The sequence below is a fragment of the Urocitellus parryii genome, chromosome 3 (assembly GCF_045843805.1).
Source record: "Urocitellus parryii isolate mUroPar1 chromosome 3, mUroPar1.hap1, whole genome shotgun sequence".
In the NCBI taxonomy this organism is placed as follows: Eukaryota; Metazoa; Chordata; class Mammalia; order Rodentia; family Sciuridae; genus Urocitellus; species Urocitellus parryii.
Window position 1 is genome coordinate 19,645,868 of NC_135533.1, and position 21,056 is coordinate 19,666,923.

At 38.4% G+C, this 21,056-nt stretch overlaps 1 protein-coding gene and 1 pseudogene across 1 annotated transcript in view; one reads left to right on the top strand and one right to left on the bottom strand.

Annotated features, from left to right (window-relative positions):
- The window catches only part of Exoc4 (exocyst complex component 4), a 783,024-nt gene that overhangs the window by 161,119 nt on the left and 600,849 nt on the right, over positions 1-21,056 (bottom strand). The window contains exon 12 of the mRNA XM_026392784.2: positions 7,585-7,721. Within this exon, the coding sequence (XP_026248569.1) occupies positions 7,585-7,721 (137 nt within the window). The remainder of the gene's footprint in view (positions 1-7,584; positions 7,722-21,056) is intronic.
- On the top strand, positions 18,873-20,305 carry LOC113185605 (origin recognition complex subunit 2 pseudogene; annotated as a pseudogene).

The following is a 21,056-nucleotide window of genomic DNA, read 5'->3' on the forward strand; positions in this document are numbered from 1 at the left end:
AGCAGCAGAGTAATGGACCAACTGCCTGATTACTAATGCAGTGCAGAACTCACAGCTGAGTTTTCTTTTAAGCTCCAAGGGGTGTGACTAATTAAGAAAAAGACATCTAGTGCTCATTTCCCTCTTAGGAAACTTCTTTATCCAAAGCCTGTGACATGACATCATTATACAGTACAGTCCACCTCTCCAGAGTGAGGTGCTCTCAGGAAGGTAGATTTTTCTGACCTTCCTCGGATCTCTAAACTCCCAGTGGCTGCCAGGTTCTTGCAGCAAATGGAAAAGAAACCAAATCTCAGCAGAGGGCATTGTGAGCTTATGGATTTGATCACTTCTGTGAAAGATATCTGCTGAGAATCACGGGGGAGAAAATCAGATTGCAATGTTTCCTGCTCCCTTCCTCCTTCCCCAATGTTATATCATTTTGGATCATTTGAATTGTATATGGCTTTCTATTTAAATCAGTCATTTGCTGGCAGCAAAACTAGAACATTTCCTGTTTTTCCTCTCACTGTAATCAGAATTTGGCTGTCCAAATTAGGACTGCCCTAATTACTCCTCAGCAGGTGCCAATCCGGGGGAGAGCAATAAATGAAAAGAGAGGAAGTGAGGACACCTCGAATCTTCAGACCCATACAACAAGAAAACATTTGCTCTCTAGACCTGGAAAACCTGATTAAGAAATAAGCAATGTGCACCACGGGGCCGTGTGTTGTGTATGCGTGTGTGTGTGACTGTGCACTGCTGTATAACAAGCATAAAGATGATTTTCTATTTATTCCTCTTCAACTCTTCACAGATTATTTTTCCAGACCCTGAGATAAATTCAGCCTAGACCTGTAATTCAGCAGCCATGGCATATCATCTCAGGCACCCCCCTATTTGTGGGGTACTCTGGGAATGAGTACTAAAAAGTGGACACCACTCCAGAAATTATGGCCTGGAGAGATGTTAACGGGGTCTAGTCTCTTGGAAAGAAATCAGGATAATCTTGAGAACCATGATATGCTAATAACCAAAAGAACCGTGTTCTAGCAGACAGTGCAAAAGGTAGAAGCTTCCTGCTTGAACAAAATGGTGAATAGAAATGAGAGAAGCAACTCAATTCCTATGGGCAGAATAGACCACAGTGAATAAAACTATTCTTGTTCCTGCCTAAAACCATCACTCCAATTGTGCATGAGATCCCATGCTTGCTTACCCAGTCAAAAGCACGGTTTCAGTAATTCTCCCTATTTTCCTACCACCAATTTTCTCTTTCCCAAATCATTTTCTTAACATATAGATATGCATTTACTTCTCCTATTTAAAATAACATTTCATATATATAACAACAACAACAATAAAACAAACAAAAAAACAACTCTTTATGTGGGCTCACTTCTCCAGCCACTACCCCATTTCTGTGTTTTCTTGGCAGCAAAACTCATAAAAGTTTTGCTTATATTTACAATTTCTCTACTTCCCCTTCCATCCTTCCATATCTATCTCTATCTCTCTCTCTCTCCCAAAATAGATCTCATGATGGTCACTAATGGCCTCCATGCAGTCCATTCTCAGTTCTAATGATGACCTAATAGGAGAATTTGACACAGCTGATCACCTCCATCTTCACTTGGTTTCTACAACATCATATTCTCTTGACTTCTCTCCTATTCCCTTGTTGTTCTTTTTAGTGTCCTTTGTTGTTTCTTCATTCTGCAAACTTCTGTGTTTTTTTTTTCTATGCCATATATATTCTCACTCCTGTGGAGATTCCATCTAGTAACATGGCTTTAAATATCCCATATATAATAGGTATATGTCGATGTCTGGCAAATATCTATCTTCAGGCTATAGCTCCCTCTATTTGATTCAACTCTCTACTCCATTTCTCCAAGTGGATAGAACAGGCCCTCCAAATTTAAATCTTGGCCTACTTGATCCTAAACTTGCAGTGTCCTCCATCTTAATAGCTGGCAACTTATTGTTTCACAATGGAAATAGTCCTAAGAGTCATTTTGCCACCTTTCTTTCTCTCATACTCTATGTCCAATCTGGCAGGGAACTTTGTTCACTGTTACTTGATTTCTTATCTTGATCACCACAATCACCCAATTGGTCTCCTTGCTTCCAATCCTGTCTCCCTATAGTCCATTTTCAGTACTTATATTTTAAGTGTAAGTAAGAGCATGCTGCTCCTAGCACAATTCCTGCAATGGCACCCATTTCACTGAGTAAACTTCACATCACAATAGTGGGCTGGCCTTGTCCTCATGGCCATCCTCTAATACCACTTCCTTACTGCCTCTGTGATTCTGGCTACCTTGCTGTTCTTGAAAAGGGTCATGCAGAGTTCTGCCTTAGGGCCTCGTCCTCTGCCAGGGTACTCGTTTTCCAGATACCTTGCCTAACTCTCCAGCCTTTCCTCAACCTCGACTCTACAGGGCCTCCTGGAATACTGACTAAACTTCTAACTACATTCTCCCACACTCCTGAGTTATGTACCTTATTCCACTTCTTTTCACCACAGTACTTATTATCTTCTGAAATTCCTTATGTTTATGGATTATATTTACTTATTATTTATCTCCTCTCTCCCATCCCAACAGATGTAAACCACATAAAGGCAGATGTTTAATCTGCTTTTTCACCACTGTATCTACAAACTCTCTTATAAACTCTCTTATAAACTCTCCATAAACATTTGTTGAATGAATGAAATCCTAGAAATGAAGTAAATAATTGTTTTAAGGATGAAATAATAAACAGTGTTAATAATTACTGAGATGAAAGAATATTCTGACAAATTTAGGCAATTTATCTTGGGATACTGAAATAATTAAACATGGAATCATAGAACTATTGGAGATATCTTGACAGAAATGGAGAAACACTGAGAACAAATCCCTGAGGTTCAAAAAAAGAAAAGGAAATTAAATTAAAGAAATGGAGTGAATTTGGAATCATGGACAAGACTCTGAAGAGATTATAAAAGGCAGTTTGTGAACAGTGAGAAAGTGGTCCTCTCCAGGAGCTAGGAAGATCTTTCAAAGAACAAGACACATGACTTTGTTCTTTTCCTGATTTACATGAAGAAATGACAAATTTGGCTTTCGGTTGTTTTGACTTTATTCTCAAGATCTGACTGTGTTAGTTTGCCTTTCATCACTGTGACCAAAATAGACAAGAACGTTTTGGAGAAGAAAACATTGATTTGGGGCTCATGATTTTGTTGGTCTCCATCTGTAGATTGTCAACTCCATTGTTCTTGGCCCAGGTAAGGGCCTTCATGGGGGAAGGGCCCAGCAGAGGAATGCTGCTCAGTTCATGGTGAGACCAGAAAGAAGGGGCAGGGGCAGAAGAGGAGGGAGAGGGGCCACAGGAAAGATACATCCTTCCAGGGCATTTCCCCAATGACCCATCTGCTCCAGCCATGTCCCACTTGCCTACAGTTACCACCCAGTCACTCAAACTAGGATGGAGTGATAACGTCACAGCTCCCATAATCTAATCACTTTACCTCTGCACATTCTTACATTAACACAGGGGTTCTTTGTGGGGGGAAGGGCACCTCATATCCAACCCATAGCACTGATATTTTCATCTCTGAACATTTCTGTATTGTCTAACATGAGAATTTTGGGGGGATACCCCCTAACCAAACACAGCCTAAAATGAGAATTCCTAAGGAATCGTTCAGTAGAGCAGGAGAAGTAGGTCCTGAAAGTGAAGGGTTGGGAAGATTCCTGAACAAATACTTGGAGTATTGTCCACAGCTGGCTTTTACATGCACATTTTGGGGAGATACGTAAGCAGGGTACTGTTTGCCTTAAAAGTGTTATAATTGGGAGATATAGGAAAGAAACCTGATACAATCTCTTGTAGGGCAGAAGATGAAAAATATAGGTGCCACAGGTGGTAGTCAAGGCAGCCATCACCACCACACACTGCTATCAACAAAACAGGAGCTCATCTTTGTGTGAGGGGGACATACTATTTTACTTAAAAACTAATTTTTTTTAAAAGTTAGTATTTTTTAAAAACCCCTTGAGAAAAGAAAAGAACTATCATAATCCCTTTTTGCAGATGAGGAAGTTAAGACAGAGAGACTAGTCCATTTAACTAGTAGGCAGAAAGCTGGTATTCACACTTGGGCTGCAGGGCCTGCTCTTGAACTAAAGTCCACCTTCTTAGTTACAAAACCAAAGGGGCTCCTGAAGTATTGAGTGATACATAGTTGTCTTAAGAAGTAGATTCCAAAATTCCTGTTAGGTTGAACTTCTTCTTGTTTTTTTCTTTTCAGGACATATATAAAGAAGCTAAAAGATTGCTTCTAAAATCAAGAATGACATGGAATTTGGAAGAATAGCTTAAGATTTTTTGATGACAGAATGAAGATTTAAAAATACCTTAAAAGACTTCAATAAGGAGTTAAAAATAACATAACATTTAATGGGTAAATGTTAGATCTTAAATTTATGTTTTTAAAAAAATCTATAGTGGAGCTGGGGTTGTGGCTCAGTGGTAGAGCACTCACCTAGTAAGTGTGAGGCACGGGGTTCGATCCTCAGCACCACATATAAATAAATAAAATAAAAATATTGTGTCCAACAACAACTAAAAAAAAAAAAAACCACAGCAATAGAAAAGATAATGCTAATTTCAACCAGTGTTTCTTCCTAACATTTCCTTACTCTCTGTAGCCAACTAATGGTCAAATCTAAAAATTTTACCTCTTTAATTCCTCTTGAGCTGTCTACTTCCCCTCCATTATCCCTCTCTTTCCCCCAATTCAGGGACTTAATCTCTCTCCCCTCTACTTGCCCCAGTCCTTGACATTGCTCAGGTTCCTTTCTTCCCCTGCCTAAGACTCTCCAAATCCTCTTCTTTTTCCAGAAGCCTGGTTCATATCCTTCCCTCAGTGATTTCTTCCTCCTGGAACAGGGCATCTTCCCTTACCTTACCATATTTCCTGTCATAAATTAGTGGTGTGAAGATTATATATAAAATTATCATAATTTGTCTCATATTTCCCTTTCTATCCTTTATAATATAAGTTCATTAGAGGTAGAATCAGTCACCGGTTAAGTTCTTTCTTCCCACACACTTACACAGTGTCTTGGCACATGCTCAGTAAATAGCTAACAGATGCTTGAACACACTCTGTGCTATTTTGGCTGAGGTCCAAAGCCATGGGATCATCTGATTTTTGACTGGACCATCCCGAATGGTGAACCAAAATAATCCTTTTCTCTATATAAGCTAATTGGCTCAAGCATTTTGTTATAGTATCATAAAGCAGACTAATACACATAGGTTCCAGTCATATCTCATGTTGAGAGGCAGGATCAAAAACTACAAAAAAAAAAAGAGCACCTGTGATGAATAACGTTGCAAGAGTTTTAAAATTTTCTGTCAAAATATTATGAATAACAATACTATAAAAATGACTACAAGAGGCATTTAGATTCTAGAGTCAACTTTACCTTATTATAGTCAGGTTATATAACTTCTTCATTATAATTAACATTCAACATTATTATTTGTGAGAAATTATTGAGTACTCATAATCAGATGTAAGAAAACGAGGGCAGAACTTGCCTTTTAAAAAGTTTTAAATTTAATGGAAGTTCAACATAGTCATGAAAGTAAAATTAAAATGCAATGATTTTAAAATGTCATTATTTAAAGACATTTTTACTATTTATGTTTTAATATTTAAAATATGCTATTAGATTCTCATTTGTTATGTGAGACATTGGTACAACTTTTTAACTGCTTTGGAATTAGGTTTTGTGCAACTGAAAAAACAATATGTATGGCTCAGAAATTCCAATCTCAGACAGATATCCTAAGTTCGTGTCTTTCACAGGTGTTATTTGTAATTTTATGCCCTCCATTAAAATATAGATGGAAAAGGCTCTTTTTTAACAGTTGGATGTATTTTCTTTTCTCTTTGAATATTATTTCTATTTCACATCCTCAATGAATTTTATCCTAATGGGATATATGGAATTTTCTGCAAAAAATATTTATACGAATTTGAATCTAAAAAATATAAATTTAAGATTTCTGTTAACAACAATATACTTTTTTAGCCCTTTTATCTGAATTACTAAATATTTTTTAACTAATCTATTATAAGTTATTCATTATATGTATAATTTTAACCCAAAAATAATTTTTGATGAATTAATCATTGAATGAAAAAAATAAAATATTATTGGGAGTGCATCTCAGTAAAGTGGTTGGGTTTCTTTAACTGATTCACGTAGGTGTGCACAAATATCACTTATTGCTGGAATGAGGAAGGTTGAGCATTCATCTATACTGTATTACTCTGTCTGATTAATCGCCCCTAAACACTGCTTTTGGACTCACTTATTATTTACTATACAATGTTTATATTTCCAAGCCTCATTTTTTAAAAAGACTATGTTGGTTGGTCCTACTCTTTCTATTCACCATTATCTCCTACTACCGTCCATTGAGAGCTCTATTCCAGTCAAACTTCCTCCACATAGGTCCTTCCAAATGCAAGGCAACTATGCTAGTGCTTCCCCTCCGCCCCTGCAGAGCTGTACCTCCCTAAGTGTCATCTCCCCAGCACATATCCCTCCTTCTGCAAAGTCACTCCTGGCTGCCACCATCTTTTTCCAGTCTTGCTCATGTTTTGATCTTTCTGCCCTTAGAGTTCGTCTTATACAGTTATCACCTTTGCAGTACAGTTACTATGTTCTGTACCTCTCTATCCTTAGTTATATATCACATACATGTTAGAATATTATCACACATTCCTATTTTGTGTGTGTGTGTGTGTGTGAGAGAGAGAGAGAGAGAATGTGTGTGTGTGTGGTGCTGGGGACTGAACCCCAGCTTTGTACATGTGAGTCAAGCACTCTACCAACTGAGCCATGTCCCCAGCCCACATTCCTTTCTTTGATAATTGTTCTGTCTTGCCAACAAGACCATCATTTGTTCCTAAATTTGTTTTCCATGAGAAGGACTATGATCTCTTCCATAAGCCCAGAAAGGTTTTTCAACCCAAAGAAAACATATCAGAGGTATAACTAACCATTTTCAAGTTTGTAACATTAGTTTTTCATTTCTAGTGATGTTGAAAACATCACCACAAAACTGTCCTTTTGTGAAGGTAGGAAGCTTATAGATCAAACATCAGGGAGAATACATTTGTAAGGATGAAAAAGAAGTACTTTATAGATTATTAAGAGTTTCAAATTGCTCTACTTAAAGGATCTTTTTACTCACCAGATGGACTAATCAAGGTTTGAAATTTCCTTGAGGATGGCAAACCTTACAATTCTAGAGTCTCATGAAAATCAAGGTTGACACCCTCAGCTGAGCCACTCCAGGGTAGTCTTATGTGTCTCTGATTCTTGGTCCCTTTCATTCCCTCAGTCAGGGTGACTATGGAAGAATCTAAGAGCCTATTTCTGTGAAACATGTTCTATCAGGTCCCCTGAAAAATTCAGGAGTGATCTTTTTTTCTTAAGGTGGAAGTTAGGCAACAAAGATAGCATCACTAATCAGAGCCACCCCTGGGGTTCTAAAGTGACTTTGCTTAGGCCCTAGCAGAAGCTCTACCTGTAGGCTGCAGAGCAGGTGTCCTTGTACTCCTGGAGCTTCACACACACCATGTTGAGGAACTGATCTGAGTATGCACTCAAGTCATGCATCAGGTTCATGAGGTCTTGCACCGTCTTCTCCACGATGATAGTGCTCTGGAAATGAATGAAAAAGAGGACACAGAAACTCATGAGATTTCCATGCTCAGGTAATGTGTAGGACAAGGAAGGACAAATGACGGGATGTAATAATTGAAGACACTTGAACTTTCCTGAAGGATGTGACATTTAAAAACATGGACTAAAATCAAGAACAAAATTAGTATCTTACATCCTACTGGGTCTTCCAAAGACCTGTGAAGGTATTTTCTCTGGAATGACATAGGATAAGGATTTGCAAACTGATTTTGAGGAGTTCTTGACAGTCACAAGATATCTCTTTGTTTTTTAAGAAAGAAAATGCATATTCAGTTGGAGCCTGATTTACAACCTTCAGAGTTCTACTTTGAGAGGGGTGACCTATGATAAGCAGCATAAAGAAAAAGCCTTCCATGGTTTATTTTGAAAGTCTCAAAACTATCAATATATTAACAACAACATTTGTATTGTCTTAAAGCTTGTAGAACGTTTTCACATGCACAGCATGTTTTCTCACTCGAGACTCACATAATCATCATGACTATCATGAACATTTATGGGGCTCTTGCAAGTGCAGGGTACAGTGCTAAGCACTTTGTATGCATCAGCTCATTTATTCCTCTCGACACCCCTTCCCATCACCTAAAATCACCCCTAGTCAAAAGAAGTATAAAGAAACTTAGAAAGATGAAGCAAATAAAGCAAGGGCTCCGGGCTTTGCTCTCTTCACCAAACCATTTTGTCTCAGCGCTAGTCCTGAGTTCTGCTCACAGCTCAAACATTTTCCCATGATCAGAGTATATTACTGTTAGTCAACTCTCCAGTATTGTAACAAATAACTCAGATAATCAATTTATAAAGAGAAAAGGTTTATTTTGGCTCATAGTTTGAAGGTTTCGGTCCATGACTAACTGGCTTCGTGGTTTTGGGACTATGGCAAGGGCATCATGGCAGAAGTGCACAGCAGAGCAGAACTGCTCATCTAATGGCCAGCAGCAGGAGGAGGAGGAGGAAGGGCTAGGGTTCCAAAACCTCCTTCAAGGGCATGCCCCCAGTGGCCTGAAGACCTCCCAGTAGACCCTACTCTCTTGGGGTTCTCTCCAACTTCCCAACAGCACCACTCTGGGGAACAGGCCTTTAACATAACACCCGGGCCTCTGGTGACATTTCAAATCCAAACTGTAACAACATCATCGTCACCATTACAGGAACAGGATCCAAACAGACTCAGACATATTTTAAAACTGAATTAAAGAACTATCCAAAGGGAAAAATAATAAGCCCACTTTAAAGTCGGATAGATAGTACTGTGCAACAAATCAGTGTTATATCTGAAAAGAGGCATATTCAATAAGCTGTAAATCTCTGATTAAGAAAAAGACTGAGTCTTTAAAACCATTAGTTCATGTCTCTTTCAAAAGGAGCAGAATTACATGGGAGTAAATATTAATCACATGCTTAGCAGCCTGGAATCCTTTGGTCAATAACAAGTGTGTTGAATATTTATTTGTGTAAAATCACATAGGCTATAGTAGATTTAGGCATAAAAGTAAACATTAAAAACATTTTTCTAGTGACCTATGAAGGAATCAAAGGCATTTTATTATGCTTAAATACAGGCTATAGGATACAAGGTTTTGACTAATTTTTTTTTAATAAAGAATGGATAAAAGTGTATAGCTTTTCTCAACACAAAGGAGGATTAGCTTGAATTATGACTTACATTTGCATGCTTATTCAAGATGATTTGGTTGTAGAGGTTTCTGTCTTTTTTCCCCTTCCCCTCCCCTTTCCATTCTCAGTAAAATAATTAGAAGGAGAGAAGAAAGGAACAGTTATATTCTGTAAGGCAAACCTCTTAGGAAACCAAATTACAGTCTCTATAGAATCCCCACAAGTTCAACTTCCTTTTCTGTATTGATTTTAAGATTAAAGCACTGCAGCTTCACCCTGATCCATAATCCCATTCCTCTGTATTTGTGAGTGAGTGACAGGAATTGATTCTGCCTGGCTACATGTCCCCATGCGTAGAAACATCTAAAATTCTCATCTTGATTCAGAACACAGGGTATCCTAAGACATGTGGACAGCAATTAATAAAGGAGAGAGGAGTCTGCCATCCTAACGGAGCCCACTTAATATCTAAAGCATTGCAGGGAAGATGAGATTACTCTAATTATTAAGAGAAAGAGCCTGGTTCTATTCCCAATCACAGTATTGGTAATCATGTCTGGGGTAGCTTGGGTAGCCCCTTCCTTTCTTCTGATTCAGTTTAGTACTCTAATAACCAAGGATAATTTGATCACTCTCATGACTCATGTATTCAATTTGCTCATCATTACATTACCTTGACATTGGCTGAATCACAGTGTAACAGTTCACAAGTCATCACAGGTACGTGTGGCCTTCCTGAGTATACTGCGGAATTCTCAGGAGGATCTTTCTCCTTTCCTTTTTGTTCAGCTCCCATGATTCCTTTTCTCTCCTTGTTTATAGTTTCTCAGGACCTTCGGGATTATACTACTAATAAAAGAATGTGAATGAACGTCTCTCTGTCATATATGTGAGGGATGTTTGATACAGATGTCTCTGCATTTTGAAATCTCTTGCTGTGAAGCAGGTTTGCACTGTATTTACCACAGTGCATCTGGGTGACAAGAACTGCACTGATGACATCTGTAGGGGCAGAGGTGACTGCAAGCATCTCTGCCCATTCCCTGGAGGTTCATGTTCGGGGGGTGAGAAGGATGTACAGCAGGGAATGATCAGAATGGCATGGCTTAATTCTAATGGCTGTGCTCAGCACACACCTAGGTGATGCTATATGATTACATACAATTTTCCGCTATTTGGTTGGTTTACCTTGTCATGGCAGCACTCTGGATAATCAATCACTACATTCTCTTCAAGGAAAATGACACTGCAGTTTGCAAAATGATGGGGATTTTTACAGGAAAAAAATGTTCCCATTTTTTGAGAATTTATAACAATTTCCAAATCAGTGGCTCTGACAGGTAAATATTGAAAATATTAAATTTTTAACAAAGTTAATTCTGTTTTTATTTATTTGATCTCTTTAGCAACATAATGATTCTATTAATTTTGAAGTTTGCCAATGCAGAATATGAAGACTTTATAATAAGTAAAATCCTTGGGCTGGGGATGTGGCTCAAGCGGTATCGCGCTCGCCTGGCATGCGTGCGGGCCCCGGTTCGATCCTCAGCACCACATACAAACAAAGATGTTGTGTCCGCCAAAAACTAAAAAAAAAATAAATATTAAAATTCTCTCTCTCCCTGTTTAAAAAAAAATTTTAAAAAAAGTAAAATCCTAACTTTATTCATTATAGTTTCTATTAAATACATTATAAATGATTGATATTTGTTTAGCAACAACTCAATTCACATTTCTTGCAACTCAATAGCAGGTCATGTGGTCTGAGCATGATATAAAAAATGAGGAGAAAAGGACAGGTGAGACAATTAAAAAAAAAGTTGCTATGAAAAATAAACAGCCAAAGTTGATGACAAGGACACAAAGTGATCTAAGAAGTAAATCTATAAGAACTAGCTCTTTAGTCCTGCACATTGGAGAGGTATCACCGAGGATGGAGGGTGAAGCTTGATGGTGGAACACTTGAAGGGCATGTGCCATCCCCAGCTCCACCAACACAAACAAAACAGGAAATGAAGATGTTTGGACCATGGATTCTGTTTGTCAAAATGGGCCTCTACTCCAAGCTCAAAAAACTCGAAAAAAAATGGTGAGTTAAAACTAAAGTAGTTCCTTTATTAGAAGACTTTGAAAACCTTTAATATGCTCTCAATTGTGAATTTTGAAGAATATAGTATATATAGTATTCAATCTGCTCCTTAACTACTGAATTTTTTTTTCTTGTGGCCCATCTTTTTATATCTACTAGAACAAAGTTCTAGAACATGGTTTGGAAATGTCTCTTTCCTGGTTGCTCTGTCGAGGACACTAAAGACCAATGACATGCTTGAGAGGTATTACCACCATTGTTCTTCATAGTGGAGAAATCTGGTCTGTTTCTTCTTGGCCTACACTCTGTCCTATACTCCAGCCTCTTAAGCTCTGACCCTGTCTACCTATCTAGCCTTCTTTCCATCTCTACTGAGCACCTGCTCTAACCACACTGAGTCACTAGCAGGTGCTTGCTTGCACCAGGATAATCCCTGCTTCTGTCCCTTTGTGCCTCCTGATCTCTACGCCTGGAACGGTCTTCCTTCCTCATGACTCTTATCCTGGAAGATTCACCAAAGGGTTAGTTGGTCTAAAGTAAATGCCAGTCTTCTGTACTACCAGAACTCCCTGACTAAATAAATTCAGCCTAGTCTTTTAATGGTCTATGGTATCCACTGGTTCATTTGGCTGTCTCTTCCACTATACTGTAAATTCTTTTTGACCAGTGACTCTATCCTAGCTATGTATCTGACACACTGCAGGTGCTCAATAATTGTTTATTAAATAAGTTGATGCACTGCACATTCAGAAGAGGGTGAAAAGATAAATTTGGAATACAATTACAATGCTCAGTAGTGGGTCAAAAACCTGACTGAGTAAAGTGGACCATAGCCTACTTGCTACTTTTATGACGGCATCTTGATTCCCAAGGACTTAACATTTATTGTAACTGAAGGTCTTAGATAGTTCTGCAAAACATTTAATTTCATCCAAATATCTTAGTTTCTATAACACATTGATACATAAACCAAAATATGCTAATTAGAGATTTAAAGATATATAAATAAATTCACAATTAGAAAAGCAAACAAAACCACTTTGGTTTGAAGGATGCTGTCTCTATGTGTGCTGTTCTAGCTCCTGTGCATCGATGGTTCAGAGATGATGAAAGAACCTAGGATTCTGGGAAACTGCTTTAGAAGAATTGGAAGGAAAACATGGTCATAAAAATCCACTCACTACCTCAGGTACACACCCTGCATCCCCATGACACATACAGGAAGTTGTGGAATGAGAGGGTCTCACAAATTCTTGATGATGACAATAACGGTGGTTAATTGAGGCATATTCAACTGCAAGTTAGCGAAACACATCATACCACACTGTCCTTCCAGTTACTGTCAGTAAGAAATAGTAATTGGCTACTAAACAAAGACATTACCTACAAACACAACAGTGACAGAGGCCAAAAGGAAACCTGCCTTCTGTTTTTTGGTCCATGTTGTGATTCGTGTGACATTTCAACTGTTCTGAATGGGTCTGCTCCTTTACTGAACCAGCTGGTAAAAGGCCACAAGTTCAGAAATTGGTTCCTAAGGAACTGCCACTGCTATTCCACTAAATCATCTTTTAAAAAATTATATCTCTCTCTGAAATGTGTGCTCTTATTCGTCAATGGACAAGAATACACACATTCATAACAATTGTATTTAAAATGGTCAGAAAGAAGAGCAAGCTTCAGATCTATCAATAGGTGTGGGCAAATAAATTGTGGTATATTCATTCAATGAATACTGCAGAGCAATGATAAAGGACAAATGTACACAATGACAGGGATGAGTCATACAGAACTTATGCTTAGTTAAAAGTGATCAGACATAAGTAGTATAAGTGTAAGATTTTATTATTATTGTAGTTTAAAAACAGGCAAAAGAAATCTCTGGAGAAGTCAGAATACTGGCTCCCCGGGGAAGGGGCAGGTCCTGAAGGGGAAGAAAGAACCTTCTTCAAGAAAGAACCTGGTGGCAGGCATGGTGGTACATACTGTAATCCCAGTGGCTTGGGAGGCTGTGACAGAAGGATCGAGAGTTCAAAGCCAGCCTCAGCAAAAGCAAGGCACTAAGCAACTCAGTTGCTAAATAAAATACAAAATAGGGTTGGGGATGTGGCTCAGTGGTTGAGTGCCCCTGAGTTCAATCTGAGGTCCACCCACCCCTCCCCCGAAAAAAGGAAAAAAAAAAAAAAAGGAACGCTCAACTTCTAGCTCAGTGATAGAGCACTTGCCTAAAATATTTGAGACTTGAGACCCTACGTTTGATCCCCAGTAGCAAAAAAAAAAAAAAAAAAAAAAAAAAAAAAAGAACCTGGAAATATCCTGACTGGGTAGCTGTTCCTTTAACTTCTTTGTTATAATATTTTGTGTACTTTTAATCGCCTCCCCACTGTTCCATAAGATTCCTTGAAAGAGGGAAAATTATATAGAACTAGGCACATAAAAGGCACTTTCTATGTAAAGATCAATGCATTACCTGTCAGAGGAAGGAGGAGAAAGAATAAAAAGCAGGTCACTGAAGATATGCTCTATAGTGTGGTTCCCAAAGAAAATCTCAAGGCTAAGCTAAAAACTGGAAATAACTCAAATGTCCATTGACAGTAGAACAGAAAGTAAAATTCTGAAACAGCCATATAGTTAGATATTGCTGAGCAATGCAAAACAACAAACTAGTGGTGCACACAAGAATTCTCATGCATGAACATCACAGACATAATGCTGAAGCAGCCAGTAGTCACCAAAGAGTATGTATACCATTAGATTCCATTTATGTGAAGCTCAAAATAAGGCAAAGAGAGTTTACGGTGGCAGAAGTCAGAATAGAGTTATTTTTGCTGGAGCCAGGGGAGACTGGCTCCAGCAAAAATAATAATACATACTATTATAATCCCAGTGGATACTGACTAGGAAGGGCATCTGGCTGGTGGCTGTGGGAGGAGCATTGAAACCTCAATTTTAAATAACTCATCTCTAACCATTGTACAAATAGGCACCCCTTCAGAAACTTTTCAGAACTCCATCTATATGTATCCTATCATAATGGTTTTTACTTAGGGAGTATTTAAAACTGTGACTATGTAGCAGTGTTGCTGGCCATAACCACCAGCTGAGAACTAATCTAAAGAGGATCAGAAGGAAAATAACTGAGAAGAAAATGATTTATTAAGTAAATATGGTCTCTGTGCCAAATATTAGACAAACTTTAGGAGATGCAAAGCCAAACAAGACAGGATTCCTGCCTTTCAACAATCTTAGATGAAAAGACAAATGGGTTCACAAATAAAGACAATAAAATATCGGTGCTATGATGGGAGCTGTATATTATGCAGGAGAGGCACAGAAGAAAGAGTTAATGGGGCTGTGATGGAAGGCTAGAGAAAATGGTGAGAAGGAAAATTTCACAATTGAACTGAGTTCTAAAATATAAATAGCGATTTGCAGGCTGAACAAAGATGAAAGAAAAGTACTTCAGGTTGATGCAATAGTGTGAACGTGACATAGCATGGGACTCAGAGAATTGCAAGTCATTCTTTGTGGTTGGGTTGAAGGCTGTGTGTGTGTGTGTGTGTGTGTGTGTGTGTGTGTGTGTGTGTTTGTGAAGAAAGAGAAAGAAAGAAAGATCAACTTGGAGGGCAGGCTGAGAGGCTGTCAGAAGTCAAATAATGAAACTCCTTTTATAATGCATACTATTATAATACCAGTGGATATATCCCAGTGGAACATTGTGAATATCCTTATTTTTCAGCAAGAAATCCAACAAATTAATCTAATCTGATGACTCTAGTCACTAAGTGTCCCACTTCAAATGTAGGAGGGTACTCTCGCAAAATTCTACTGCTCAGAAAAGATGAATATACTTACATAGCAGACATGGAAAAATATTCTGAGGCTCTTTCATCAGGTTCAAGAGTAAGGGAGAATTTACAAATAGGCTCAAACAAAGAAAATATGAAGTCAAATTTTGGATATTTAGAAAAAAGTATATCCCTTTAGGATCCATGTTTCTTTTTTCTTTTTTGCTGGTACTGGGGATTGAATCCAGGATCTCATGCACACCAGCAAATACTCTGCCATGAGCCACATCTCCAGCCTTAGAATTCATAAAAGTGATTATAAAGTTCATTTGCCAGTTAAAAACTTCGAAATATATATGATATAAATTACTGATAATGTATTTTTAAGAATTTTGGGTAGATAAACACTTATGTTTGAATAAAATCTATGCCTAACATATCTTACAAGCACAGCTGACTGAGTTTATTTGGGATTTGTGATTTCATCTTCAAAACAAAGCAAAACAAAATAGCAGGAAAGGGGAATGAAACAAAAAGCATCAACAGTATGCTCAATTAGACTGTGAGCTCCTAGGGGGCAACTTCCTTTCCCTGGATAATATTAGGTAATAAGAAATGTCTGTTGACTTCTATTTATATCAGTGTAATGCTATGGCTAAGTTATCAATTCCCCTGGATGTATAATAAAATCCAGAGAGTAGAAAGAGTAGAAAATATCCTCAACATATATTCTCTCTCTCTCTCTCTCTCTGTCTTTCAATAGTACCTTACAGTTGCTACTTAGCAAAATAGAAAGCACTATATGTTAGGAAACTTATGGATTATGTAACATTAGTAGCTATAGTATTTCTTTTGTGTCAAGAAATATTCTTGGTTAAAAAATATAGACTCTTCTTTCTGAGGGTGATGCTAATCTAGTTAGGCTAACATCACTCAGAATAGAAAAAGGTGAAATTCCAATAGCAGATGAAAATATGTGCAAAAAGACAACTTAGGGAACAGAAGCAAAAAGTTAGGGGAGGCTGGTCTGGGATGTGGAGAATGGGTGAGTTGGATGCTTGGAGAGCTGAGGCAAGGAATTTCAGGCAAGAAAAGGGTGCAGGCAAAGGCTGGGGACAAGGGATGAGCTGGTCTTGTGTAGCAAACAGGAGAGAAATGTGACTGGAGGAAGGGATTCCCACAGAGAAATCAGGGGAGCTGGGGCTGATTGGAGAAGAGGAACCAGTTTGTGGAAAGCCTGATGATAGGCAGGCTGAGGGTCTTCTGCACCTCGAGAGCAGCAAGGCAGTGTACGAGATAGTGGAGCTTGGAGTCCTAATTCTAGAGCTGAAAGCAATCCTTGTTCTCCAGTTGAAAAACAGAGTCATAATAAATACAAATCTTAAAGGATCTGGCAACATGCATAGATAGATAGCTCAGCTCATGATATTTCAAAAGCTAAAGTCCGAGTCTCTCAATTCCCTTTGGCCAAAGCTGATGATAAAAGCATCAAAAAGAGAAAAAAATATTGAATTGGTTATGTTTACTGAAAAATACATGAAAAACAAAAGAAGAACGAAAATCAGAAAAAGACTTATTTGTCACAATTCTCGATGACAAATCAAATCTCCCTTGAAAATGGGCAAAGAGAAAGTATTGAGCATTTGCTTGATCTTTTCAGTAGAAACTGTATTTTCGTATTACCAAATAGGGAAAAGACTACTTTAAGAATGCCAGCTAATACATGGAGATGTAACTGAATTAGAAAATCATTTTGTAGCCAAACAATGGGTTCAGGTAAAAGCTAGCCATTGGTACTGAAACAAACAAGAGACTGACCGAGAAACGAACATTCCTTGTACCAAAGTTAACACCACATGGATTACTTTATGATCAGACAAAGAAAACCACACATGGGGTAGAGGTCAGAGGGATATAGGCCTCATCCAGGCATCAACTCCAGCATCACTCTCATGAAAGGACCTAAACAGAACCTGGAAGACTGGCTGAGTCGAGGAGACAGAATTTGAAGTTGGGGGAGACCACGGCAGCTAGAGTTTTGTGAGGAAAAATACTGGAGAAGAGGTAGCTGCACAAATAGAGGGAGAGACAAAGATGATGTGAGGAAGTGAAAGGGAGGGGCAGAGGGAAATGGCCAGGAGGAGGGGGAGGGAAAGAGGGAGGAAGAATGAGAGAGAGAGAGAGAGACAGACATGAGAGCAGGCATGAGAGAGTGCAGGCAATCCTGGAGCTCTTCAGAAGGGTCCCTTTAAACCTTCAGCTGAGTATTGATCTATGTCAAGGAAACCACTAGAGACAGAGAGAAGTGTTTGAAAGAAGCAGGAAGAACAGTCTCCAGAGTTCATCCAGCTCAGGAATGGCCCATGGTCCCACTGGCTAGGGCAGAAGAACCTCCTAACAAATCGGTGTGGGCAAAACCTCAGAAAAGAAATGTGACAGTAAGGGGTTCAAACTGGTCTCAGACTAAAGACTGCTCTAGAAAAATCTGACAAAGCTCAGAAGCATGGCATGATCAAAATAATCTCCCCCAATTTATATGTGTTCCCAGAGTTCATCAATATTCAAAGGACTATAACAAAATTCAGCATTTAACAATGTAAAAATAAAACTACATGTTCTGCATCTCTCAAAATTTACTTGGCTTGGAAGAATATGGGAAAATACCCAAGAAGAAAGAAAATTAATCAAAAGAGATCCAGTAGTGACACAGATAATAAAATCAGTAGAAAGAAGGTTGAAATAGCTATGATAAATGTAATTCTATGCTTCAAAATGTAAAGGAATATATGAACATGATAAGAAGAGAAATGAAAAACATAGCAAAAGAAACTATTCAAACTAAAACACACACAGAGAAATGGATGATAAAATAGAACAGCTAGTGAACTGTGGGACAATGTCAAGCAATCTAATACACACACATCTTTAGTTTCCAAGGGAGGTAGGGGACAATGAGAAGGAAAAGAGATAGAATGGCTGCAAACTTTCCAATGGATGAAAAATACAAGCTCACGGATTCCAGAAGTTCAATAAACCTCAAGTAGAAGATAACAAAAACAATAGCAAGGTCCACTATAGCCAAATTGCTGAAAACCAGAGATAAACAGAAAATCAAAAACAGAGGTGGGTGGGAAAGGATGGAGAAAATAAGATTGGGAAAGAAAAAATAAGTCAGGCCTTCTGATTTCCAGGTCAATGTTATCTTTACTAGCCCCTACTGTGCCCCTCCTGGGAAAAGGGTGTTAGACATAGATGAACTTGGCAGGCACACTGGGCATAGTCTAAAGAAGGGAGAGCCCTGGCAGGAGACTAGAATGGCTTGGACAGTCATGGCATGAGGTAAAGAAGATTAATAGAGAATAAAGAACAGAGCTATAGACAAAAAGAAGGAGGAAGAAGAGCGGAGGAGGAAAAGGAGAGGAAGGGGAGGAGAGAACAACCTTTGACAGAAGCTAAGGAAGAGGGCTTGGGCTTCCTGTCTCACCATGTGGTCTTTCTAGCTGGGCCTCATGCTCCTTCCCTACCCCGCCCCCACTCCGTCACCATGTGATGCAGCCTTGGGGCTCTTCATGGGAGCTAGCTGATGCTGGCACCATGCCCTAGAGCCTCCACCACTAATTCCTGAAAAATGGTTCTGCTACAAATGATGGGAATATTATTTTTTTCCTTTTAGAGTAGAAAACACTCTGAGAAGATGCCTATATTGACTTAAGAACCAGCAAACACACCAAGAAATAGTGTTCAATTCAGTTTGAAGAATGATTTTGAAATCATGATAAATATTCCTCAAAGTAGCAAGGGCCATTCGGCTTCAAAGTTCAGCTGAAGAACAATGACAAAAGTGAATTTCTGTCAATGCTACCTTGTAGTCTAAGGAAAGATTAATAGTTCCAAGGTCTCATTCTGACAGTGAAAGTGAATATTCTGCTTTCAATTTAAAGGATGATGAAGAGCTTTCTCAGAATAAGAAGAGGAGACTAATGCAGTCATAGCCAAAAGATTCAAGCCTAGAATAGAGTTTCAGCTCTTGTTTGAAAAGAAACACCTTCAAAGAAAATTTAAAAAGATAAAACAAGCAACTTAGCAGAGTATTTTGAGACTCACAGCAGTTTAAAAGTTTTCACCTCTGATAGAACACTGCAGAAACCAAAGAGAGCTAACCTGGATCTGCCAACTCTGTATAATCTATTCAGTAAGGTTTCTCCTTCCTTTTCTAAGGAACTTGAACAACTCTATGAGGAACTTAGTCATATGAAGAATGGTTTCATGAATGGATGCTGCAGTTACTCCTTGAGTTGTGCTTGATGGTTTGGGTTTTAACCATAAAGGTTTTGAAGCACTATGCTGCAGGACTTTACTCTGGCTTCTTTCCTGAAATCAATGTGAAATTAGTCCTTAATTTTATAACTGAAGAAGTCCTTGATCATATTGGGACTTTATGACCTTGTGGGGATCGACTAGACTGGATAATAAGCCAATGTAAAGGAGATTCATCTTTAGAACTATACTTCCCATCCACATTTGGATGTTGAGAGGAGATGACAGCCAGCACATTATTGGACAGTAATCACCTTTGTGTAATATACACATTATAGCATCTACTGACTACCTCATTGCTTTTCTAAGTGGGATCATGTAAAAGAGAGTTGTTGTAACAGGCTCTGGTCTAAAGCAACTACATCTAATCCTTATACTAAAGAACATCCTATGGAAATTCTCTTATGGATAAACAGTCTGGATCTCTACCTCTTAGTTCCCCGACTCATATCTCACAAACTCTTATTCCTAATACAAGATGGATGTTCAGGCTACTAATAAAGTATCAGTGGATAACTAGATAACTTTTCCTACAATGGACTTTCTTTTCTAGATGTTTACCAGCAGTGTTGGGGGCATTCCTAGTCAGTAGTAATCTGACACTCCAAGATCAGTTAACTGAATTTAGCTATGATAAACTTATAAATACCCAGGAGGGAATTGATGGAATGAAGTATTTATTGATTTCTTGGAAAAGGAAGAAGAGGAGACTTGAAGCTGTACTTTATTCTTGAACTTTCCGTGAAAGGGTTGTTAAACCCCACCTGCCTTTCCTCCAGTCAAAAGTGCTGTGTTTACATCTAACATCAGATTATTTTCCCAACATATGACATTTAATATTGGTCAGAGGAGATGGCATCAATTAGAACCCCTGATTGGCCTGGCTGTTATATGATCTCTAGCTTAATGCAGTGGTACTCAACTTGGAAAAATGTGCCTTCCATTCACTACCTCTGTGCACTTCTTGCTGGAACAAACAGTGTGCACAGGGGCTATTTGGAACTGGATGTTTTAAAATTCTTTTATACTAAAAATACTATTCCTAATTTCTGAGGGCCTTTTAGCACTTCTGGAGTTGATTGTTTGCAAGTATACGCATTCCAGAGTATAGAAATACAGGTACAGCCATCACATAAATCTGCTTTATTTGCTGTTGTATATGTCAGGACCAGTGAGTGTGATGGAGAAGGCAGAGCATCTCTCGCTGTTTCTGAGACAACTTAACAAAAGGTGTAGATTGAAAAGTCAGTGCTGCTGTTTTCTTCTTTAGGCGAGTAGGTAGAGGTATTATACTACTCAATTGGGATAGTAAGAAAAGCACAGGAAGTACACAGGTATAGACCCAACACAGCACATAAACAATAGGTCATGATATTTGGAACGATGAATATCTGTGCCTTGACTTTGACCTTCATGATACAAGTGAGAAGTCAGTTTAGAGAAGTAAAATAAATTGATTTCTAAGTATTTTCAAGATAATAGAAA